Below are 25,624 nucleotides of genomic sequence, written 5' to 3' on the forward strand. Positions count from 1 at the left end.
CCATACAGGCAGATTTATTTAGGGGAAATGTTCCCAAAGTTGGCACTGGAGAACTGGGAAGAGTGAAATAGAGTGTAGGCATCTGGGGTTTAGCCCTTCTGGGGTTCCTGTGAGAAGCCATGCGGAATATCTGCCTAAAACCTGGCAGAGGAGGAAATAGTTATCATTGCTTCTTCTTCCTTACTGGCAAGAGATTTTCCAGGGCAGTGACAGAGAAACTTTGGGGGAGGAAGTCACCTGGTGCGGCCGAGGGGAGGAGGTGTAAGTTTACACCTGCCTGCACTTGGTTGCTGCTGCTGTCATGACCAGGGCAAAGCAGCGAGCCCAGGGGCTGTGCACGTCCTGGATTTTATTAATTGTCAATTCCGAAAGATTTATAATAATTACAGGGGGTAAATGGAATTTAACCACCAAAGCATCCCTTTTAAAGGCTCTTCCATTTCCTTAGGAGTTGTTGCTTCTACTGGCTTAAAGAATGTGCATAAAAACTTGGTGTTTAGGGGCACTTGGGTGGTTCAGTTGGTTGGGCAACTGCCTTTGGCTCAGGCCATGATCCCGGAGTTCCAGGATTGAGTCCCGCATGGGGCTCCCTGCTCAGTGTTGAGTCTGCTTCTCCCTCTGACCCTCTCCCCTCTTTTTTTTTTTTTAAAGATTTTATTTATTTATTTGACAGAGAGGGACACAGCGAGAGAGGGAACACAAGCAGGGGGAGTGGGAGAGGGAGAAGCAGGCTTCCCCCGGAGCAGGGAGCCTGATGCGGAACTCGATCCCAGGACCCTGGGATCATGACCTGACCTGAAGGCAGATGCTTAGCGACTGAGCCACCCGGGCGCCCCAGACCCTCTCCCCTCTTAAGTTCTTTCTCGCTCTCTCAAATAAATAAATAAAATCTTAAAAAACAAAAACAAACAAACAAAAACCTTGGTGTTTAACTCTTGCAGAAGTAATCAGCTTGGAGAGGTACATGTTCAAACAAGAGATTGAACTTGTTTATTGTAGTAGGCTACAGCAGTCCTGTGCTTATAAACATTTCTGCATTTTGGTTGAGAAAGATTTCATGGACTCAAGTGGCATATTAAAGAAAAAAATAACAAACAAGAAACCTTTCCTTTTTACTTCATTTCCAAAAAACAAGAGATGTGAAGTCCTTCCTGGGAAGTCAAATTCTACACAATCTGCAAGTGTTAACTGCTTCTTAACGTGTTTCATTTGGTCCCATTTTTTGGCAGCTTCTGTAGATAAGCTGGAGTTCTGATCTCCCTGAACACCCTCATTTACGTCAGTTTTGGGTTAGGTCTAGAGATCATTACTGCAAACGCTTCCTGTTTTTCTTTAATTACATGAAATTGAGAGATTTGTACTGCATGATTGGTGCTGAAGTCAAACTCTTTAAGCCTATAAAACATGACGAAGTGTCCAAACTGGAGCAGCGGATAGTTCAGATTTTCATATCTGAGCAAACATGAACTCAACAAAAATTCATTTTTTTTTTCTAGGAAGCTAGCAGTAAAGCATGCACGCCCACTGATTTCATTTGGGTGGTATTCCTAATGGATTTAGAAAGAGCAACTCTTTAAAAAACAACTTTTTTATTTTGAAGTAATTTTAAATTGACAGAATTGGTAAAAATAGTAGTTTCCTGTACTCTTCACTCAGTTTCCCCTTTTGCAAACACTACCTTAACAGGGTACCCTTGCCAAAGCGAAGAAACCAACATTGGCACATTCTTATCAATGAAAACTCCAGACTCCCCTGGACTTCACGAGGTTTTCCACTCACTGTCCTCTTTCTGGTCCGGACCCATCTCAAGTTACCACACTGTTTGTTGTCACCTCTCATACTTCCCTCTGAACGATGACTGTTTCTGAGTTTTTCCTTATTTTTCATGACCCTGACATTTTTGAAGAGTTCTAGTCAGCTATTTGATATTCCTCAATTTAGGTTTGAAGGATGTTTTTTTCATGGTTAGCCTAGAGTTATGAACTTTGGGGGAAAATACCAAAGAGTTGAAGTGCTCCTTTCATCACATTATATCAGGAGGCACGTGATATCCACTTAACACCATTAACCTTCATCCTTTAGTTAAGGGGATGTTCGTCAGATTTCTGCATGGTCAAGTGACTAGTTTCTCAGAATTGGACAATTTAAGAAAATATAACAAGCTATATGAACAAGTTACAACAGAAGAGTTATGCTGTAGAGTGAAACAAAGCTATGCAGCTGTAAGATTGTTTGGCTGTGTTTGAATTTTAGAAAAATTCAGCTAGGGGATTAACAAATGGTTTTTAATTTTTTTATTTTTATTTATTATTATTATTAATTTTATTTTTAGAGAGAGTGAGTGCATGGGTCAGGGGAAGAGCAGAGGGAGAGGGAGGAAAGAATCTTAAGCCTGCTCCAGGCACTGCACAGATCCTGACGTGGGGCTTGATCTCACCACCCTGAGATCATGGCCTTAGCAGAAATCTAGAGTCTGATGCTTAACCGACTGAGCCACTCAGGTGTCCAAACAAAACAGCTTTTTTTTTTTTTTAATCACTCCTCTCTAGAAATTTTTAACCATATATCTTTATCATAGCATAATGGTTAAAAGACATTCTCTTTGAGTCTCAGGCTCAACATCTTGTGGTTTTGGGAAAGTTACTTCACCTCTCTTCACCTTAGTTTCTATATTTGTAAACTTAAAGCCCCATGAAGATAACCTTAAAGTTCCATATCTACTTCACAGCGTTGTTTGGAAGACCGAATGAGTCAATATTTGTAAAACTCTTAGAAGAACACCTGCAATTTGCACAAAATAAACATGCTGTGCCTTGGGGTGGGTGCATTGGCTTAGTAATTTGCTCATGGTATGTGGCAACTAAATAAAGGAAGTGGCCTGTTTCATATTTACTCAAAATCCTGTAAACTCTTCTTTGTTAACTACTATGTTTGTTGAAAAAAACAGCAAATTTTCAGTGATTTTCTTAAAGTTTGTTCTATAGAACAAACAAAAGAGAGATTATAGAAAAAATAATCTCTTCATGCCTTTCTGATTCTATAAACTTCATAAAATGAGCCTGTTTTACAGGTACAAGTAAAATACAAAGCAACACATCTTTCAAATTTTAAAGAATATTTTTGGGTTTTTGAGCCAGTTTCCCATCAAATCCCAGAAAACAATTTATAATGAGAGGAGAACCACACAGACTCAATTATTCATAACCTAGCCACATATTTACAAATTTTTCTCACTTCTTACTGCTTAACACAAATTTTAATCTTTTAATTTCCCTCATTTTCCCTCTCAGGATCATCTGATAAAGGCTAGAATGTCTTTAAAGGTAGGCATTCATTTTGTAAATCTTTTCCAACCAATGAGATGGAGAGTAAGTCAAACTCCTTTTATAGATGAAGTGATTGAAAATAGGACTACAGTGGGGCTCCCGGGTGGCTCAGTCCCTTAAGCATCTGCCTTCAGCTAAGGTCCTGGGATCCAGCCCTGCATGGGCTCCCTGCTCAGCAGGGAGTCTGCTTCTCCCTCTCCCTCTGCTTCTCCCCTTGCTTGTACTCTCTCTCTCTGTCAAATAAATAAATGAAATCTTACAAAAAAAAAAAAAACAAGAAAAAGAAAAGAAAAAAGAAAGAAAGAAAGAAAAAGAAAATAGGACTACAAAATAAATCAGTGGTAGATCTCAACAGTAAAATTTTTAAAAAATCCTATGTAAGTATGTCTCCTGGTAGAGTACAGATGTGCCTTCCTTTCAGGAAGCCTAATACAGAAAATTTTAAATGTGAAGGGAAAAACTGGGGAGTGAACCTTTCTATTACAATTTTTTTTTCTTTCTTTATGGAAGGATTTACAACAGGTTGAGTTTCTGTTTGGCAATGCTGGGAAAAGCTATCTCACTTAGCGAACATTTATAAAGCGATTAACCTGTGCTGGCTCTCACCAATGTTGACTCATTTCAACTAATTACCTTGGGGTAGACAAAGAAATGTTTAACAACTTGCAGGTGAAAGGTGGCAACCAGAGGTAAGCAGTTTTGCTGCTCGCCCAGTAGCGGGCTACTAAGTGCAGGCTTATTCACTAAACTGGGCTGCCTGGAGCCTGGTTTCTAGATACCCACACCTCAGCCAGAGGCCATTCCTGTCTGCCCCCTCCACCTCCCCCCCCCTCCACGCTTCCCATCGGATTCCATGCCTCGAGAGGTCTGAATCCACCCTGGAGAATTATTACACTTAAGCCCTCTATACCTAATATTGAATTAGTAAGAGTTCTCTAAAGCTTCTGGGTGAAAAAATAGTAAAGGTGTCAGGTTCAAAGACTGAAATTCCTAGTCAGAAAACAGAGACATGTCATTGTTGCTAGAGAAAGGGGGACGAACACTGAAGGCCCCATAGTAAATGGAACGGGATTTTGAGTGGGGTTTGGCGGTTCATGCTTCATCCGCACACAACAGGACCAAGGCTTACACAGTAGGTACCCACTCTCTGGGGACCATGTGCTATATTGTCCAGGGATGGACCAGAAGGGGAGAATTCCGCGAGCCTGCCGGACTAGCCCCTCTGCAGCTTTAGACTGGCCGCCAGTCCCGTATTTCCATAGATCGAATCTGAATCTCTCCTGCATTTGGAAAAGGAGATCTCCCCAGAATTCGGGGAGTTCCAATATTTCAGAGGGGAGAAGGAAGTTCAGCAGGATACAGAAAAAAGAGATCATGTTACGGTCCTCAACTCTCACTCAAAAAATCAACACTAGAATCCACTTTAGACACTGATCCTTGTTCCCACCAAATGGAAAACATGACCAAGATGATCCAAGTGTGACTTGAGAATACACAAGAGAAACAGATTGAACATTCTCTGGAATCTGAGAAGCTATTTTTGACAGACTTCATTTCAGGTGTATGGAATATGCAAAACGAAATTTAGAGACAGAATATATATAAAGGATAGACAGTTAAGCAAAATTTGCCCCCTCACCGTCCTTAATTCCCCCCAAAACTGATAACTAAAGAGACGTAACTCTCCCTCTGAAGCTGTGGTGCCACCTTTGTCGGGAGGCTCACAGACCCGCCCCCCCCCCCCCCCCCCCCCCCCCCCGGCTCCTGGCCAGGCCACCGGGGTCGCTGGGCACCCACGGTGCCCCCTGCAGGCGGCAGCTGCAGCGTGACGGCCACTCACGCCCCCTTTGGGGATTCTGGAGGAAGGAGAAGGCCCCGACTCGCAGCGACACGCGGGTGGCCGGGCGGGTCCCCCCTCACCGCGGGGGCGGGGCCGCGCTGTCCTTCCAGACCCCGAAGCGACCTGCGGAGCCGGGAATTTCCCTGGCCCCGGGACTGCTCACTTCCCCGCGCCCACCAGGGATAAAAGCGGTTCTCCCGGCTCCGGGAGCCACAGAATCCGCTCCGCCAGCTCGCGCTGCAGCTCGCCAGCTCCAGGTCCCGCCGCCCCGACTCTTCGAGCTGAGCCCCATGGCCCGCGCCGCCACCGCCGCCGCACCCCGCGCTCTTCGCCTCCTCGGCGCCGCGCTGCTGCTCCTGCTGCTGGTCCCCGCCGGCCGCCGCGCCGCAGGTGAGACTCGGCGCGCCCCCAGCCCACGGGCGGGACGAGGGGGCGCTGGGCGCCCACCGCGGGGCCGCCCGCTAACCAGGTCTGTTCTCCCCGCAGGGGCGCCCGTGGCCGCCGAGCTGCGCTGCCAATGCTTGCAGACCTTGCAGGGAATTCACCTCAAGAACATCCAGAACGTCAAGGTGACGCCCTCGGGACCCCACTGTGCCCAAACCGAAGTCATGTAAGTGATGCCCCACACCGCTGCGGCGGCTCGCGTCCTGGTGTCCCCCAGCGCCCTGATGCCCGCCGGCCCCCCGCCCCACCTCCCGTCAACGCGGATTCTGCCTTCTCCCTGCAGAGCCACTCTCAAGAATGGGCAGGAGGTTTGTCTCAACCCCGAAGCCCCCATGGTCAAGAAAATCATCAATAAGATGCTAAACAAGTGAGTTGTGCTTTTTGTTCACACGTGGGACTAGAGTCATTGGTCACTAATACTGGCAAATGCCTCCAGAAAGTTTTACCAAGGAAACCCAGGGTTTAGCTGAAGGACTGAAAATCATTATTATTTCACAATGAAATCTGCTAGTAAGATCATTCATCTGTTCTGGTGCCAGAAGGATATTTCCAGTACCCTCCATCCCCATGCAAATGAGTGTGGGTAAACCTGCTTTCATTAAAATTCTTATTGGTGTTGGTCAGTTATATTAAAAAGTTTTCCACCTGTTAAAAAACAGAGGTACCCCCCCAATTCCTTCTAGACTTCACGTCTGAAAAGCAGAACCCTTGGTTTTCTGCAACGTAGGCCCTAAAGCTTGGAGGTGAAGAGCAGACACTTCGTAGTGACACCACACTGGGAACAAATCTGGATTCTACCACCTATTAGCCATGTGACTCAAGGACAATTATTATCATCATCATCATCATCATCATCATCATCATCATCTAAAGCTTCAGTTAGGCCCCACAGGCCCCACCTGCATTCCTAAATAAAAGCATCCGAGAGCTTAGAGTTCTCTGCTGCACAACATAGGGAGTAGCCTTTTGATGCCAGGCAAGTGAAACTAGATTCAGAAAACTCTGGAACCTCGGGGTCGGGACAGGAGCTGTGCAGGCAGATTCCCTGAGCAGCTACTAAAGATGACATTTTTCTCATTATTGCGCAGCTCCAACTGACCACAGGAAGGAGGAAACTGATTGGTGGCTGAATACCTGAATCAGGCCCCGTCCTTACAGGAACCCAAGAGGAAAAGAGGAATCATCCGTTCCCAATGCCACCTCAGCTGGGCCTAATATATTTGAGCATCTCCTAGGAGAGTTCTTCTGTTTATTTATTTATTTATTGGTTGGTTGGTTTTCAAAGATTTCAATGTTAATATTTTACATACAAAATAATTAGGATGTAATTGAATCTATTTGTGCACTGTACCACTATTTTTATTGTTTATTTTATGTTAAACCCAACTTAGTTCAACCCTGATTCTTATTTAATTTGAAGGTAAAAGGCTTTCAAATATTCTCCAATCATTAAGTTAATACTCTGAGGGGCCCACAGCATTGCCAGCCACTGTGACTGAGGCTGGGGCGAGAGGGGGGTTCAAGCAAATAGAGAGTGAGGTCATTGTCAGTTTGAGGAATATATGTGTACATCTATTTTTGTAATTGTTTAAAAGAATGTCAGCTATTATTTATTGAAATAATTTCACAGTATGTGGTCAACATTTCTCATGTTGAAGCTTTAGGAACTACAATGTTCTAAATATCCTTTGGACATTTTATGTCTTTCTTGTAGGGCATAATGCCTTGTTTAGTGTTAATTACGTGGTGTTTCTCTACGTCTTCTAACAGAGAGGTTCAAATATTCATTGTTGTTTTTGCAGAGAACTTGAAAATAAAGTACTTCAAAGTAAAAAAAAAAATGTTTGTTTCATTTAGGGGAAAAAGGCTATCTGTACTGGACAAGCTGATGATTTACACCAATACTTCTTGACCTTTTAAAAAAAATTTTCTTCCTGGGCATTCAGTTTGCTACACGGAGAAATGGAACTATAATTTATGCTTAACTTTATCTGATGGTAGCTGTCACTCCCCTTGAGTTTCACAAACCCAAGAATGTGCTTTTCCGAAGTGTGGGCTTCCCTTGGCCCCTTAGTGTGAGAGTCACTGATATATATTGCTGTTTTTTGATAAGGAGCTCCTTTCCACCCTAATACTCAATCTTCTCTCCTCAAAAACATTTACATTCTTATAGCAATCTTAACAGGGACTCTCATTTTGTTGCTTTTGCTAAATGATTTTTCAGTTACTGACAATTTAATGAAGCTGGCAGTGAAATGGTGGTAAAGTAGATTTTTCCTTCAAAACTCAAATAATTTGTGTCACTCATAGAAACACAAAGAGTGAGTGGCTGAGTACTTCACTTATGAAAAGATCTAACTGACATTTGGGTTCAATTTTCTAACCTTTATTTATAAGTAACTACCACTGAGTTTAATGTTACTCCAGTTTTTATGTCAATTTGTCAAATAGAATAGTTTTAAGATTTGAGTGCCTTAGTTCTCATCATTCCTAGCACAATTTTTCCGGAACCTGATAGATTGTCTAGCCTGAGAATGTCCTCTGAAACTTGATATTCAACACTGCCCCAGGATGATACCAACACCAAGACAGAAACAAAATTTGTATGTAAAGAGAGGAAAGATCCCTATAATCTGAAACCACACTCCAAACCTGAAAAGGAAGAATGTTTGTGGGTGTGCGGAGTGTGCTTGTCCCTGAGTCGGGACTCATTCAGGAAATCTTGAGCTTTGGGTAAAAGCCTTCAGCAGAGGCAAGAAGGCAGGGCTGGCCCCCTCAATACTTGAGATCAGGTTCGAGTTTGCCCAAGCAGCTAGGTAAATAAGGACTCCACGTAGCAAGAAACAAACTCTGTGAGCTTTTTTTCATAAAGTTAAAAATGGTAACCTCTTTATAACTCCAATGTTACTAGTTATCAATGAGATAAGAAGGAAGAAAATTTGTGAATGGTACAGAAGGAAATAAATGTCAGCCATTCTAGTAGTTCCACAAATGCTAGCATTCACTCCCTAACCTAACCCCAAGTCAAGGGACCTTGGAAATTATTTATAAGGGGAACACCAAGGGCTCAATCAAGCCCTCACACCCAAGAGAAGTCCTTACATTCAAACACTGGCTTGAGCTTGCTGTACTGGACACTGAGCTCTTGTCAATAAGGAACATGCAGCATAGAAAGGAGAAAGGAGATGTTCTGTTCATATGGTGGTTAAGGACATAGGTTTCAAAGCATCAGATAGACTTTGGATGAATTCCAAAAGTTCCAGCTCTATAGCTTGTTGACTGTGTGCTCTTGGGCACGTTTCTTGACTTCACCAGCCTCATTTCCCCTGCTATAGAATGGAGATAATGACATAATACACTTGCTGAAATTTTAGCAGGGATTGAACTTTATCAATGGCTCCAGAAATCTGCCATTGGTCCTCAGGCCAATTCCATGGACATTGTCTTGGTGTCTGTTGTGGATCAAGTGGATATGTACTATACTTTTCACACCATATGGCCCTGAGACTTGGCAAGTACAAGGCAGTCTCTTACTAAGAGTGTTAGGGCAGGAAATGGGACACAAGGGTGTGTGAGGTGGTGGTCATGAAGTGAAGTGGGGAAAGGTTATTTGGTGACACAGCCCAACTTCCAAAAGTCATCAACAGGAAATAGCAATGGCAACACTGACTGAAGTCTCTTGAGCAATGTTACCAAAGGAGCTAAACCCAGAAAGGAGGAAATATGGCTGATCCTATTATGTCATTATGAGTCCTTCTTTTGAATGCTATTGAGATGTCCTCGCAGGATTTCCAGACATGAATGGAAAGACATTGGGGGATGGCGGAGGTAGCAAACCTGCGATAGTATAATGGGGCAATCCAGAGTAACCGGCGATACTGTTTCTCTCTTTTTTCCTGACTACCCACACAAATAATAACGGGAAGGTCTTATCTCATCTTCACCATTGATGCTCCACTCCATATTTTCTTCACTTACCAATGACTTCCACAGTTGCTGTGGGACAGCATCTATACTTGCTGACAACTTCCCAACTCAAGTGCGCCTATCCTGATCCTCTTCCTGAGGGCTCTCTCCATTTGGGCGTGGGGGGGGGGGGAAGGCAGAGAGAGTTTGCTTAGCTCAGAGGCAGGATGACCTGTGATTTAATGCCCTCAGAGGCCAGCTCATTGAGAGGCAGGAGTTAGTGGATGAATATTCTATTTTCCAGTCCCTTGGTTGGACAATTCTAGAAGTTACACTATATGTGTGTGTGTGTGTGCGTGTGCGTGTGTGTGTGTGTTTTAAGAGGAACTCTTTTCTACCTTGCTACTCAACTTTATCTCTTCAAAAACATTTCCATTTTTATAGCTACCTTAACAAGGACTCTCATTTCATTGCTTTGCTAAATGATTTATTTATAAATATATTTATTATATATATGCTTTCCACCTCTCTCTTCGTTATGTTCACATTTTCTCTTAAATCTTTGAGCATATTGGGGTGCCTGGGTGGCTTAGTAGGTTAAGCATCTGACTCTTGATTTCGATTTCAGGGTCATGGGATCCAGTCCCCGTTGGGCTCTGCATTCAGTGGGGAGTTGGCTTGAGATTCTCTCTCTTTCCTGCTCTCCCACCAAGCTTTCTCTCTCTCTCTGTCTCTAAAATAAGTAAATAAATTCTTAAAAAATATCCTTGAGCATATTTATAATAACTAGTTTAAAATCCTTGTCTATTAATTCTATCATTCTGTCCTTTTTATTTCTATTGACTGATCTCCACCCCCCACCCCATTATGGATCATGTTTTTCTTCCTGGCATATCTAGTAATGTTTTATTGGATGCAGGAAATTCTGAATCTTATGTTGTTGAGTGTCAAGATTTTGTTTTCTTCCTTTAGAATCTTGGTCTCTGTTATGGCAGCCTGTTAAGTTACCGGAGAATCAGCTTGATCTTTTGTAGGCTTGTTTGGAAGATTTATTAGGATGATCTAGAGAGAGTTCTTTTCCCCAAGGTTTGTTTAGTCGTACTACTAAGTCATGCCCTTTCTGTGTCTCTGCTGAATGCCCAGAGTGCTTACAACATCCCTCCACTCTAAGAAGTCCAACCTCAAGTATCTCCCCACCCCATGCACTCTAAGAATTGCTCAGCTTACAGATCTCTGGCCACTCTCTGCCTGACCCGGTGGACTTTCACCTTATGCATGTGACTCGGTATTGATCAGAGAGACCCAATGGAACCTCAGTGAGGATTTCCAGAGCTCTATTTTCCTCCGTGGATTTCTCCTTTCTACAACCCTACTCCATAACTTGTAGTCACCTCAGTTTCCCTGCCCTCCAAGACCCAGAAATTCCAGCTGAACATCCACCTACCTGAATTCAATTCTCTGTCTCCTCAACTCAGCAAAATCGCTGTGCTCTGCTTGGGATCTCCCTCCCTGCGCAACAATCCAGAATTGTTCCAGCAAAAAAAAAAAAAAACAGGGTGATCATGAACCTGATCTTCTTTGTTTCCTTTTCTCAGGGATCCTAGTCTTCTGCTGCTTGTCATTCCAAGGCCTAAAAGCAGTCGTTCAACGTTTCCTATCGCGTTTTCTAGTTGTTTATGGCAGGAGGCTAGGACTGTTCCCTTTTATTTCAATACAGCCAGAAGTGAAAGTCTTCATGGGACATTCTGAGGAACATTTTTACAAGATTTCTGAGGCTCCGTAGCAAGATTAATCTCTAGTTACTCATAGTGGTAGCCCATTTATTACATAGACTTTATTAGTGTTGTTTTCTTCCCTAGCCCACATTCCCCCATTCCCTCACTTGCTCTTCTTTTTTTTTTTTTTTAAGATTTTATTTATTTATTTCAGAGAGAGAGTACACAAGCCGGGGAAGACAGGCAGAGGGAGAAGACTCCCCGCTGAGCAGGGAGCCCGACGTGGGGCTCGATCCCAGGACCCTGAGATCATGACCTGAGTTGAAGGCAGATGCTTAACCAACTGAGCCACCCAGGTGGCCCTCACTTGCTCTTCTTATGATTCTTTCCAAGCTAAACTATTGCACACGAGTCTCAGTATCAGTATCTGCTTTCAGGAGACCTTGGTCACTTGGATTCCCCAGACGGATTCCCCAGAATTAGATTTCAGTGCTAGGGCTCATGTACATCTTTTTTATTAAGGAGTACATTCCCAGAGAATCAGGAGGTAGGAAAATGTGAAGTGGGGCAGGGAAAAAGTCAAAACCTGGAAATTGGATCCGTAAGGCCCTAAAATGGGTCTGGGAAGAAAACGTCTACCAAACCCACATTCAGGACCTTATCTTCCCCTGTGAAGAGGATGATGTGCCTATGGACATTCTGTCCTCAAAATTAAAATTGATAAACATTTTCTTTTTTAAGTGAGAATCAGTTGGGATTGTTTTTTTTGGCTTTCAATAGTTTCCTGAAAAAAGAAAAAAACCCACATAGTTTGGAGAAGAACAGACAAGTTACACACTAAAACCAGGAACTGATCTTTTAGCAGCCAGGTAGGAATTTAGTTCAAAACCTGAGAGATCATGGGCACCTGGGTGGCTCATTCGTTAAGCATCTGCCTTTGGCTCAGGTCATGATCCCGGGGTCCTGGGATCAGGCCCCGCATTGAGTCCCGCATCGAGCCCCGCATCGAACCCCACATCGAGCCCTGCATCAGGCTCCCCACTCGGTGGGAAGCCTGCCTCTCCCTCTCCCGTTCCCCTGCTTGTGTTCCCTCTTTCGCTGTGTCTCTCTCTGTCAAATAAATAAATAAAATTAAAAAGAAAACCCTGAGAGATCACACAAAAAATCAATTCTTTCATTTTATAGATGACACTATGGAGGCTCAGAGACCATCAAGGAATTCCCAAATGTCACAGAACTGTCCTGTTTCAAAATGGGTTAAGACTCAGCTTTCTGATATTTAGTATAGGACTATTTTCACTAACTAGATCATTATTAAATTTCTTTAGTTTTGGTTCTAGGGTTGGCTTTCTAAAATGTGTAGGACTAGTCTCAGGGTACTAATTAATAGCTAGTAGTCCATTCATACCACAAGCTTCTGTAAGGTATTCTAAAGGAAGCACGATGAATATTGTAGCCAAACAATTTGAAGTAAAAGACGGGTTCAGCCACATTATGTGATCTGCAAGGTTACTCTCTCAGTTATCTATTACCTCCCCGAAATGTAGTGGCTTAAAGCAACAACTATTTCATCCTGGTTCATGACGCTGTAGGTCATCAGTTTGGGTGAAGTGTTCTTCTGATGGTCTCTGCTGGGTCATTCATGGGGCTGCAGTCATCTGTGGCTTGAGCAGGACTGCCTTGCTCGCTTGTCTGGTGCTTGGTGCTGGCTGTTGGCTGGGCTTCATGTCTCTAGTAGATGAGCTTGGCCCTCTTCTTATGGTGCAGCAGCTTTCCAGGAGGGCAGGAGTGGAAGCTCCTAACGTTCTCATGTTTTTCTTCTTCTTTATTTTTTTATTCAAATGTAATTAACATGTAGTGTTATATTAGTTTTGGGTATACAATAAAGTAATGAAGTGATTCAACAATTCTATACATTCCTTAGTGCTCATCATGATATCCCCTCAAGGGTTCTGGAATTTTTGTTTTGAAATATCCATATCACTTTTACCACATTCTACTGCCCAAAGCAGTATCAGCACAGGGTCAAGGGGTTTGGGAAATAAATTCCACTGCTTGAAGTGAGAAGCTGTTAAAAATTTACAGCTCTTTTTAATCTTTCATAATTATTTAACCTCCCTGGGATATTCAATTTTCTCATTTGTAAGATAGAAACATCCCTGGTCAAGTTTCCAGATAATACGCAAAAAGGTCATAGAGTTGTATTGACACAAAAGCAGAACTCAATAAATGGTTGTTACTACCACTACATTTTGTTGTACCTCTGTTAGGGTAGGTAAATATTTTGAAGAAAGAAACATAAGATTATGGTTAAAAATGGGATTTTTTTTTTTTTTTGGTGACTTGCCTGTGTGTATAGGTCTCAGGTGTGTGTGAAAATTCAACTAATAAAATAGATCGTCTATAAAACTTTAGAAGCTGACAATCAGAGCATTTTAAACAATCTAGATCCAACTCTACATTAATTGTGCTCCAGATCTGGCAGAGATTTTAGTAGTTCTAGAACGTGAGACCCACATTTGATAAGGAAGATCTCTGGATCTTTATCACTATTTCTTTAACAAATTCCTTAACAGCCATGATGTCCTAAGCCTGTTTTTGAAGTTTTGGAAAACTAAATTATTTTGAATCTTTCAATAGTTGATTATTTCATCTTTGTATTATCTTATTCTCATCATAATATCTAGACACAGCATTTCACTTGGTACAGATGGAGAATAAAACTCAAAGAAATCAAGATGCATCTGAATGGTGTTTCTAACTGATCTGCAGCTTTTTGGTTTCTATAAAGGTCAATATCTGATTGGTCCATTGAATGTTGTCAACTTATTTTTTTAAATGTTTTATTTATTCATTCATGAGAGTCAGAGAGAGAGAGAGAGAGGCAGAGGCAGAGGGAGAAGCAGGCTTCCCGCTGAGCAGGGACCGCAATGCGGGACTCGATCCCAGGACCCTGGGATCATGACCTGAGCCAAAGGCAGACGCTTAACCATCTGAGCCACCCAGGAGCCCCGAATGTTGTCAAATTATTAAAACTTACCTGATTTTGAGATTGGAATCACTTTTTTCTCTTTCTTAACATGACAAGACCCTTGTCTTGGTCTGTCCATGTTATTATAACAAAATACCATGGACTTGCAGCTTATAAACAACAGAAATTTATTTCTCACAATTCTGGAAGCTGGAAGTCTGAGATCAAGGTGCCACCATGTTTAAAGAAGGGCTTCTTCTGCATCATAGACTGGTCTTGTCTCACCTGGCAGAAGGGGCAAGGTTCTGGTGTCTCTTTTACAAAGTCACTAAGCCATTCGAGGGTTCCATCTTCATGACCTAATTACCCCACCTTCTAATACCATCACCTTGGGGTTAAGGATTCAAACCTGTAAATTTTGAGGAGAAGCAAACATTCAGACCATAGCAATGCTTTGTGAACCTGTGCTCTTGTGCATTTCTCTGTCTGGAATATTTATCAGCCTTTAGCTGTGATGAACTTCCTTTCATCTTGAACAACTCCAATGTGACTTCCCCAGTGAATTCTCCCACGACCACACCCACCCACTCTCCCCTCCAACTCCCCCCACCCCCGCATGCAGAGAGCCTCGGGTTTACATCTAACTTAACATAGATCACCTTCTAGTTTTGTCTATTTACATGTTTGTCTCCAAACAGGCGGTGAATTCCTCAAGAGCAGAAACTCAGTTTTTATTCTTTGACTATTTAATGTCCAGCAAAGGCCTTGGCAGGTAACAGATGTTCAATGATAATTGTCAAAAGAAAAGACCTTATTTAAGCTAGGTTTACCTTCAGACTATATCAGCCCTTAAAGAAGCACTAATTCTTCAGTTAAATGCTGTTATGGGTTGAATTGTGTCCCCCCACAGTCACTCCCCAAATTCATAGGTTAAAGTCCGAACCTCCAGTACCTCATATGGAAGTAGGGTCTTTACAGAGACCACCAAATTAAAGTGAGATCATTAGCGTGGCCCTAATCCAACATGACTGGTGTCTTTATAAAGAGGGAAAATTTGGAGATAGACAAGCACACAGGGAGAACACCATGTGAAGATGAAGACAACTATCTATAAGCCAAGGAGAAAGGCTTGGAACAGCTCCTTCCCTCCCCGCCCCAGAAAGAACCAATTCTGCCAACACCATGGTCCTTTGGAATGGATTGTGGGCTTCTAGCCTCCAAAATTTCAAGACAAAAAATTTTTCTTGTTTAAGCCACCCAGTCTGTGGCTCTTTATTATGACACCATGAGGAGAGTAACGTCAATGCTTTGATATTTGATTTGTTAATGAAAAAAAAAAATGTGGTCAGTGTGGAATAATAATTAAGGCCATTTTTTAAAACTGCTTAAGGAAAAGGTTCATAGTTCACTGTTACTTATTGCAGCTTCAAGCCCATTACAACTGCTGCCTTCAAACCACGAGTAAACTGTCATTTGCTATGTTTGACAGGGCAAGGGTTATTGTAGTCTGAACTTCAGTTTCTTTGTAGGTTACTTAAAGGTGGAGTTGGAGCTTGGCAGATTCTATTATCACCTTGAGTGGAATTATGCAAGGAGGTACAAACACCAAAAGCAAATACTTGAGGAGGAAAAAGCATTTTAATTACTTACTGTGTACAAGCATGACGTTTAGAAAGTGTATAGGCATTCCTTTGACTCCATTCTTTAAGTCACTGTTAACTAACTGGCATTGAACTTTTCAGGATTATGCAGTTTCTCTCCCCAGGAAATAATAGGTTCATCTCTCCTTTCAATAAATTTCGTATCCTGCTCCCAAACCTCAGCCCTCCTCCAAATAAAACAAAGCTTGAAAAACAAACCCCATTTCCTTATCGGCTTGTGACAAGCACACTACTTAATAAGCTGCTCTTTTCATTCTTCAGTGGGGAGAGAGTGCACGAACAACAAAAAATTCTCAGAGCTACAGAAGGCACATAGAAGAGGGCTGCCGTGTTGTTTACACCATTCAGACAAGGGTCGAGATTGAGTGCAGCCATGGCTGCCAAGAGCCCACAGACCCTCCTGCTGGCCGTCCTTGTCCTGAGCATCTTTGGTAAAGGAGCTATAGCTTTTATACTCTCCTTTGCAAAATTTAGCAAAGATTCCAGATCTTATGAGATTGTATTTAGCATTGAGCAAAATGGAGAAGCTGTAAAACTAAAACCTAAGCAGAACATATGTTTAGATCGTGGAGTGTCAAAGAATTTCTTGTTGAGGTAATTTTAAAAATTTTAACTTCTTAGAAAATATGTAACTGTAAGGGTCTGTGCTTGTCTTACTAGAGATAACCATAGGAGCATTCCTACAAATAGGCTTATTTATTTGTTTATTCTAAGGATGGTAGGCAGATGGGAATTGCCACTTTCAACTGATAGAATTCACCTAAAATGTTTATGTTTACAACTTTCATAGGAGGGAACCAAGTTGATTTTTAGCACGAAATAAGTTATTTTATTGGCCAGGCATAATTTGAAACAATGAATTATTGGTCTAGTGTACTTAACCATTCTTCATAGCAGATGCTTCATAAATGTGTGTTGATTATAAATAGAGCAGATGATTAGATTTGTGTGATTGCCTCTCTAACCCTTGCAGTACTTATTTTGTGAACTGAGGGTCCTGCTGCATTGATAATTAAAGGATAAGCATGTGGCTGTCTCTGTTCTCACTCAGGGTTTTGCCATTCTTTTCTTACACAGCCGATCCCGTGAGGGCCAAGAGCTGCGATGTCAGTGTGTTCAGACACATTCTGACTTTATTTCTCCTAAATTCTTTACAAATGTCCAATTGATACCTGAAGGTGCTTACTGCAGCAGTAAAGAAATCATGTAAGTAGTAAAGTTGTGGGGGAGAACTGAAGCCTCCAGTACCGGGCTTTTCAAAGCTGACATCTGTATTAAAAATGTGCTAGACTGAGAAGACAGGAGACCAGGGCTCTGAGCATTATTCATGTACAGTGTGGGAAGATCATTGTCCAGTGCTTATGTTCTCATTTCTGAAAACATCATGTACCCTCTCCAAAAAGAATAAGCTCTCACGTGGGAACGTGATTTGAGTGGCCTTTAAAGTCAATGAACAGGTACAACAAGCAAAGATACATGGTCTCAGTAATACATGGGTGAATCTTGTCTAGAGATCTCTCTATTAGACACTTGGGGAACACAATAAATCCAGTATGGCCTAGTGGCTCTCGAAGCTGACTTGACAACCTTTCTGAAGCATCAGTCTAGAAATATAGAGCTTAGAGGCTGTGGGGAACATTTCTGAATTTTACTGAAACTTTTTAAAATTTTGAACTGTATCATACATACCGTTTCGGTTCAATGCTAAGTAACAAATTAACCACAACTTAGTGGCATAAAATAAACCCATTTATCTCAAAGTTCTGTAAGTCAGTAGTCTAATGGCTTGACTAGGTTCTTTGCTCAGGGTTTCATAAGGCTTAAATTAAGGTGTCAGCAGCATGGAAGTCTCATCTGGACTCTCTGGGGGGAATCCCCTTCCAAGATTATTTATGTTGTTGGCTGAATTCAGTTCTTTGCAGTTATAGGATTGAGATACTCATATTCTTTCTGACCATTGGTTGATGGTCACCTGCAGCTCCTAGAAACTACTCTCAGTTCTTTCCACATAGCTCCTTCTGTATCAGCAGCTGAGAATCTGCCCCATGTTGAACTGATCTCACATTTCAAATTCTCTTTCTCTTCTGCTACCAGCCAGAGATAACGCTCTGCTTTTAGGACCCATGTGATTACACTGGGCCCACCTGAGTCATCTCTCTTTGGATTAATGTAGTCAACTCATCAGTAACCGTAACTGCATCTGCAAAATCCCTTTGCCATGTAATGTGACATAATCATGGATGTAATATCTCATCATGTTCCTGGAGACCAGAGAGGAAAACTTGGTGGTTCTTCTTAGAATTCTGCCTAACAAGCATACAAAAGAGTGTATAAATATATCCACATACAGTTTAAAGATCAGTAATAAAACAAACACCCATTCACTTGCCACCCAGGCCAAAATCTGGAACATATTTAGTACATCAGAAGCCTGCACGTGTAAAACACCTATTATGGGCTGAATTTGTGTCCTCTCTGAATTTTTTATGTCGAAGTCCTAACACCCAAAAGCTCAGGGTGTGACTGTAATTGGAGATAGGACCTTTAAAGAGGTGCTTAAAGTTAAATGAGGTCACAAGGCTGGGCCCTAATCCAATATGACTGGTGTCCTTATAAGAAGGAGAGACACCAGGAATGCACACACACACACACAAGGAAAAGGCCTGTGAGGACACAGCGAGAAGGTGGCCATCTGCAAGCTAAGGTGAGAGGTCTCAGAAGAAACCAAACCAGCCAATACCTTGACTTGAACTTATAGCCTCTATAGTGAGATAATAAGTTTCTGTTGTTTAGGCTACCCAGTCTGTGTTATATTGTTATGGCAGACCTAGCAAACTAATAGAACCCCCCCCCCCCAAATCATATACCCACCCCAGGCTTAGAAATAACTACTATTTGAGCTGTTGTTTCCTGCTTTTTAAATAGTTTTACCATCTGTGTATGAAATCTAAAGCAATTACAATTTTGCCTGTGTCATGAACTGAATGTGTGTCCCCGCTCCCAACCCATATTAAGAAGAGAGGCCTTTGGGAGGTGGTTAGGTCATGAGGGTGGGGCCCTCATCGCTCATTAATGGGATTAATGCCCTTAAAAAAGAGACCACAGAGAGCTCCCTAACCTTCCAACATGTGACAGACAACAGAGGAAGAAGGTGGCCCTCTATGAGCCAGGGAGTAGGTTCTCCCCAGACACTTCGATCATGGACTTCCTAACTTCCAGAACTGTGAGAAATAATGTTTGTTGTTTAAACCATCCAGCTGGTGGGGGTTTTTTTTGTTTGTTTGTTGTTTGTTTATAGGCGCCCAAATGAACTAAGACAACCTGCTTTTTTTTTTTAACTTAAATTCAAGTCAGTTAACGTATAGTGTATTATTAGTTTCAGAGTAGAGTTTAGTGATTCATCAGTTGCATAGAACCCAGTGCTCATCACATCAGGTGCCCTCCTTAATGCCCATCACCCAGTTACCCCATCCAGCAACCCTCAGTTTGTTTCCTAGAGTTAAGAGTCTCTCGTGGTTTGCCTCTCTCTATAAGACAGCCTGCTTTTGAACTTCAGGGCACCATGCTGAATATATTCTTCTGGGACTCTCTTCTATTATTCAATATTTTATTTTGCAATACATGCATTCTGACATGTTTAGCTGTAGTTTATTCAATTTAAATGACACTTAGCATCCCGTCATAGGAATACTAAATCAATAAATTCGAAATTTGCTTCTCCAATCCACTATTGGTGCACATTTGGATTCTTTCCAGATTTTTGCTATTATCAACATTCTCTATATATGGTTCATGTATATCAGAGTTTCTCTAGGAATTACTTGCTGGGTTTAAGGTTTGCACACCTTTGACCTTACTAGGTTATGCCACATTGTATTACTGTATTAAGGTACCAATGAACACTCCTTCCTACATGAAACCATCTGTTGCTTCATATATTGGCCAATATCTGGTGGTATTAACCTGATGGGTATATAATGGTATGCTTTAGTTGTTTTCTTAATTTGCATTTATCCATGATTAACGGGGTTGAATATTTTTTTCATATGTTTATAAGCATTTGTGTGCCTCCTTTTGTGAAATTTCTGTTCATTTCTTTACTTCTTTTCCTACTTGGATACTATCTTTTCCCTATTGGCTCACAGGTATTCTTTATATATTCTGGATATTAATCGTGTGTCAGATTTATATATAGCAAAGCTCATTTTCCAATTTGTGGTTCATATTTTCCTTCTTTCTATGGTGTCTTTTCAATTAATGTAAGCTCGTGTTTTAATATACTGAGTTAAGCAATATGCTTTTTTTTCCTGGTTAGCACATTCAGTGTCTTGTTTCAAAAAACTTTCTTCTACAGACTTCACAGAAATATTTTTATATTGTCTTCTAAAGTTCTTACAGTTTTTTTCCTTTGTATTTAAGACTTTAACCCAAGCGGAACTGATTTTGTATGTCAAGTGAGGGAATTATACAATTTTATTTTATTTTTCTGTATGGTTCATCAATTATTCCAGCACTGCTACTTCTGTCATAAACTGAGCTCCCATCAATGTGTAAGGATATTTCTGACCTCTCTATTCTGTCCCATTAATCAAACTGTCTATACTTGTACACCATCCTTATTAATTTTATTAATTAATTGTTGACTTTTAATTAGAATTAACTAATTCTTGACATTAAGAAAGAAAAATTCTGCTATCGTCTTCAGAATGGATTTTCTTAGAGCTGTTTGCTCTTCCATATAAATATTAGAAGCAGCTTGCAAATTTGCACTAATTTAATTATAATTTTGAGTGAATTTCTTTGAAATTATAATTTGTGAATTATTGACATCTTTATGATGTCAATAATCATGAGTTATTTCAAGAATATGAGTTATTTCATATTCAAGAATATGAGTTATTTCAAGAATATAAAATAGCTCTCAATTTATCAAAGGCTTCCCTTAATGTCTTTAAACAAAGTTTTGTAATTTTCTCCATAAAGACCTTCCATGTCTTTTGTATTACTAAAAAAAAAAAAAAAGCACATTTCTAGTCACTTTATATTTTTGATGCTATTGTAAAGAACAGTTTTATAAAGTTTTATGTTCCCGTTGTTATTAGGATTTAGACATAAAATTTTGCATTGATTTTGCAACTATCAATTCTTTACTTGGGTGGTCCAGTCATCTGGCGATAATATCTGTTGAGTTTCCTTCTTTGGGAGCTTATGCCTTTTATCTCTCTAGCTTTGTGGAGATGGCAGGCACTCTTATCTTTTTTCTGCATTCAGACGGAATACTTTCAAGTTTTCGCTATTATGTTTGATGTTTTGTGGCCAGCTTTGTATTGGCAATTTGCTCAAGGGTTATTATTACATTATTATCATTATCATTTTTATTATGATCTGGTCTTCATGTAATGAACTTCAAAGAGGTAGAGATTTGTGGTTCTGTGAAGTAAAGTTGAAAACTATAGAAGTAATTTAAACTACAGAATTAATTTAAATAAGCAATTTATGTTCTCCTTCCCTCTCCCAATAATAAATGAGGCTTTACTGAGTCCCACTAGTTAGCGCAGGTATGATGATAAAGAACGTATAGTAAGTGGTTGATAACCGGAAGCCCGGAAGATATGACCTTTATGTACATTTCCCAGAGTCTAACACCTGGGTAGCTTAAGTCCAATAAATGTTTGTTGATTAGTTGATATCTCAAAAATTCTAAGAAAAAAAATTATTCTTTAGTTGATTTTTAAAATTTCATTGTGTACACTGGTATGACTGAAAGTCATATTCCAATAATATGATTAATGTAGCTTGAGAAATAAATCCATATGTTCATTTTAAGCATTAAATTTCATGTTGCTGAAATTTTAATCAATAAATTTAAAGCATTATTGAATTACATACAATTATCATTTAACCAAAACGCTCTTTTTTTTTTTTTTTTCAGAGTCACACTGAAAGATGGGACATTAATTGGTTTGGATCCTGAGGCTGAATGGGTGATGATTATTATCAAACAGATTATCAACAGGTATAATTAATGCCAAGGATTCTCATATTCAGACTCCCTCTTGTCTTTTAATTAAAGATATTTATGAATATATACAGACTCTGCTGTAAGTTAGAATAAAATTACAGTAAGATCAGAATAAGTCTATGCCAGAAAATCCAAAAGTGTCGGCACAAGACTGGCAGAATTACCATCACCTAGGAACTTGTTAGAAATCCAGATTCTTAGGCTTCATCTCAGACTTACTGGATCAGAAATTCTGGGGGTGGGACCCAACACTCTGTGTTTTAATAAGCCTCCCAGATGATTCTGATGCATGACCAAGTTTGAGAACCATCGGTGCATGCATTCTATTTTAAATACCATCCAAATCGAACTGTGTTATAAACATCCCCAATGAATATAAAAATGATCTAAAATTGCTAGAAGCTGTCTTATGCAGATCAGGTAGGCAGGCAATAGACACATTTGATGAAAGAAATTTTAAGAAAAAAATTCCCCTGTGAAAAAAATCTATCTCCAGCACAACATTTCTAGAAACTAGACTCCAAATAGAATTTGCCAACTGGTGAATGGAGAAGATACACTAAGGACAAGCAGGAGTGTATTTGGATTAACTTCTGGAAAAAAAAAATCAAACTAGGGCTTTGGGGGGGATTTTTAAGCCACAGCAGTGTGTAAGAAGAGAGAGGTGACCAGTCATAATGGAAAAACTAAATTTTGTGGGGTTTTTTAGTTAAAAAATAAACAGGAAAACAAATTAAGGGTATGCGGAGCTATGATTCACCAGAGGATCACCTTGGCAGTTGAGGGGTATAAAGTGGTGGGAAGAGCTTGGGTTTGTGAATTGTATAGCTATGGCTTAGTGTTCCAGATCCACAGCTAAAAGTTATGCCATTTTGGTTAATTCACTGAACATTGGGATTGACATGATTTCATTTGTTCTTACTTTGCTCTGTCATGGGAGAAGTAGAGATAATACATGTAAAGTGGTTAATTATGGCTATTATTAGTCTTCAGCTTACCAAATACATGGGCTTTTGTCTTTATTCCTCAGGGTTTTTTCTTTTTTCTTACAAGGCACCACACATGGGCAGTCCTGTGTATCTGTATAGTTACGTGCCGCTCTGATTGTGTTGTAGTGCTCCTAACTGATGGTCACACAAGGAACGTCACATCCTAAGGGTATCGAGAACCCTTGGTATCATTGTGAGCTTGGACATCCTCCAGAGTTTTCTCTGGAGGTAGCACCAACTTATGCTAATTTATGACTACATTGAACTGCCCTCTTTGCTCATTCTCACAACCTAAACATTGTTTTCAGCCAGGTGATTGGCTACTTGTGTGGGAATAATGGAAGGAGAAGTAATGAAATTTCTATTATGTTGGGAGAATAATCTCCCAAATTCATATAATAGGTGAGAGGTTTCCCTGTTAGGCTCAGTATACCTTAACAGAGTCCACATCTTCCATGCTGTACCCTATCACTTAACTCCTAGTGGACTCTGGCATTTGATCACTGCTTTTCACTGAACTCTATCCTTTGACATATTCTTAACAGTATGTTTCTTGATTAACTTATCAACACTCCGGCCTCCTAATTGCTTGAATTTTTGAGCTCCAAAGGCTGTAACTAGTCACCCACAACTTTGGATCTCAGTATAAAGTAATCTATAGTCTTCAAAACTAAAATACTTCTTTTAGAGGAATTTTTCATTCATTATAAGATCTATGCATTTAACAAGAAGAAAATGGGGTTCATACAGTTGTATGATAGAATTGTCTTAAACTTTAAGGCTTTACTCTTAAATTAAGCAAACCTAGTAGATAACATCAGCCAAGAGTAAAAGTGATCCAACCAAGGAAACTATAAAGTCATTGGGTTGGAAGAGGAGGGGAGGAAATTTAAGACCATCAAGACCCAGGGAGGTTCATGAGGATGATGCCTCAGAAAGATGAAATGGAAAACACAGAGCTAAAGTTGTGTTCTAATCATTTAACTTCTCCTAGGTAGAATTTTTGCATTAACAACACCATATTGAGTGAATAAAATCTCTCTCTCTCTTTTTTTTTTTTACTGTTTCTGAAGAAAAAAAAAAATGTGTTAACAGATAAGTGATGTTCTCATGGAGCCAATGAATAGGAATGCTGTTTCAGAAAATGTCTTAGTCAGTTGGGGCTGCTAACAAATTACCAAAGTGCTAACAAATTAGACCAAATTGTTGGCTTAAACAACACAGTTCTGGAAGCCAGGAGTCCAAGGTCAGGGTGCCAGCATGGTCAAGTTCTTGGAGGGTCCTGGTTTATAGATGGCCATTTCCTTGCTGTGCCTTCACTTGGTGGAAAATGAGCTAGCTCTCTAGTCTCTTTATATATATATATGGCTACTAATATCATACATGGGGGTTCTTCTCTCATGACCCAATTACTTTTAGAGTCCCCCCCCTCCAAATACCATCATATGGGGATTAGGGTTTCAACATATGAACTTTGGAGTGACACAAATATTCCATCTGTAGCAGAAAGGGATTCAGTTCATAGACACTGGAGCCCTGAGGACTTTCTCTTGTCATCTGCTGTGTCTTTGTCTCTCTCTGTTGACCTGGGGTTTCTCTCTTCTCTCTGATTTTTGGGTCTCTGTGACAAGTCATCCACAAAAAGTAACATACTTTCTCTCAGATTCAATTTCCAATTCCTGGGAGAGAAGACCTTATAGGCTATATTGATTCAGGTGTCCACACAGGTCCCATCAACTGTGGCCAAGGGATACAGACAAGGCCATCTGAGACTTACCACTGTAGGATGAAGAAACAGCTAAGTGAGAGTTTCTTATGAATTGAATCTTTCGAAGGATTCTATCACTACATGTGTGTCTTCACGTGTGATAATGGGAAAAGAAAGGCGAAAGAGAAAACGTATTTCCTCAGGAGAAACTATTGTACTTTTTTTTTAAAGATTCTATTTATTTATTTGACAGAGAGAGAGAGAGAGAGATCACAAGTAGGCAGACAGGCAGGCAGAGGGAGAGGGAGAAGCCGGCTCCCTGCTGAGCACAGAGCCCGATGTGGGGCTCGATCCCAGGACCCTGGGATCATGACCTGAGCCGAAGGCAGGTGCTTAACCATCTGAGCCACCCAGGCATCCCAAAATTATTGTACTTTCAAGAGGTGACATGCATGTATTGAAAGATCCCTTCTTGGCAAAAGGTCCAGAGATCTAGGCTCTGCAATTCTGAGCAAGTATCTTAACTTCTCTGTACTCTTTTGTAAATGTGAAAACATGGCAAACAAAACAAAAGAAAACAAAGAACCTGCATTCCTCACAGAATTGTTAAGAGGAGATAATAAGATAAAAATTGCTTTGAAATAAACGTGAGGGGTGCCTGGGTGGCTCAGTTTGTTAAGCGTCTGCCTTCAGCTCAGGTCATGATCCCAGGGTCCTGGGGTCGAGTCCTGCATTGGGCTCTCTGCTCAGCGGGGAGTCTGCTTCTCCCTCTCCCTCTCCCCCTGCTTGTGCTCTCTGTCAAATAAGTAAATAAGATCTTTAAAAATAAAAAAAAAGAAAGTAAGCATGAAAAATCATAAAGTACTATCATTATTATTATTATTAAAATGATAAAGTCAGTCCCCAATTAGTACTTAAGAAAGCCATTTTATGATGCTTATTCACATTGTCTTATCCACAATTCTACCCACAAGCCTCTAAGCTGTCTGAAGCAGGTGGCAAGTTTTACTGCTGTGGATGGTGGCAAAAACATGTTATTAAG

General features: G+C 40.7%; 1 protein-coding gene across 1 annotated transcript; it reads left to right on the forward strand.

Annotated features, from left to right (window-relative positions):
- Positions 1 to 5,365: 5,365 nt before the first annotated feature.
- LOC113924855 (growth-regulated protein homolog gamma-like) lies at positions 5,366 to 7,451 on the forward strand. Its single transcript, XM_027599154.2, has 4 exons — positions 5,366 to 5,556; positions 5,653 to 5,776; positions 5,894 to 5,977; positions 6,699 to 7,451. Exons 1-4 carry the CDS (start codon positions 5,457 to 5,459, stop codon positions 6,706 to 6,708), a joined length of 318 nt encoding a protein of 105 aa, XP_027454955.1. The 5' UTR covers positions 5,366 to 5,456; the 3' UTR covers positions 6,709 to 7,451.
- The last annotated feature ends 18,173 nt before the right edge of the window (positions 7,452 to 25,624 follow it).

The sequence above is a fragment of the Zalophus californianus genome, chromosome 2 (assembly GCF_009762305.2).
Source record: "Zalophus californianus isolate mZalCal1 chromosome 2, mZalCal1.pri.v2, whole genome shotgun sequence".
NCBI lineage: Eukaryota > Metazoa > Chordata > Mammalia > Carnivora > Otariidae > Zalophus > Zalophus californianus.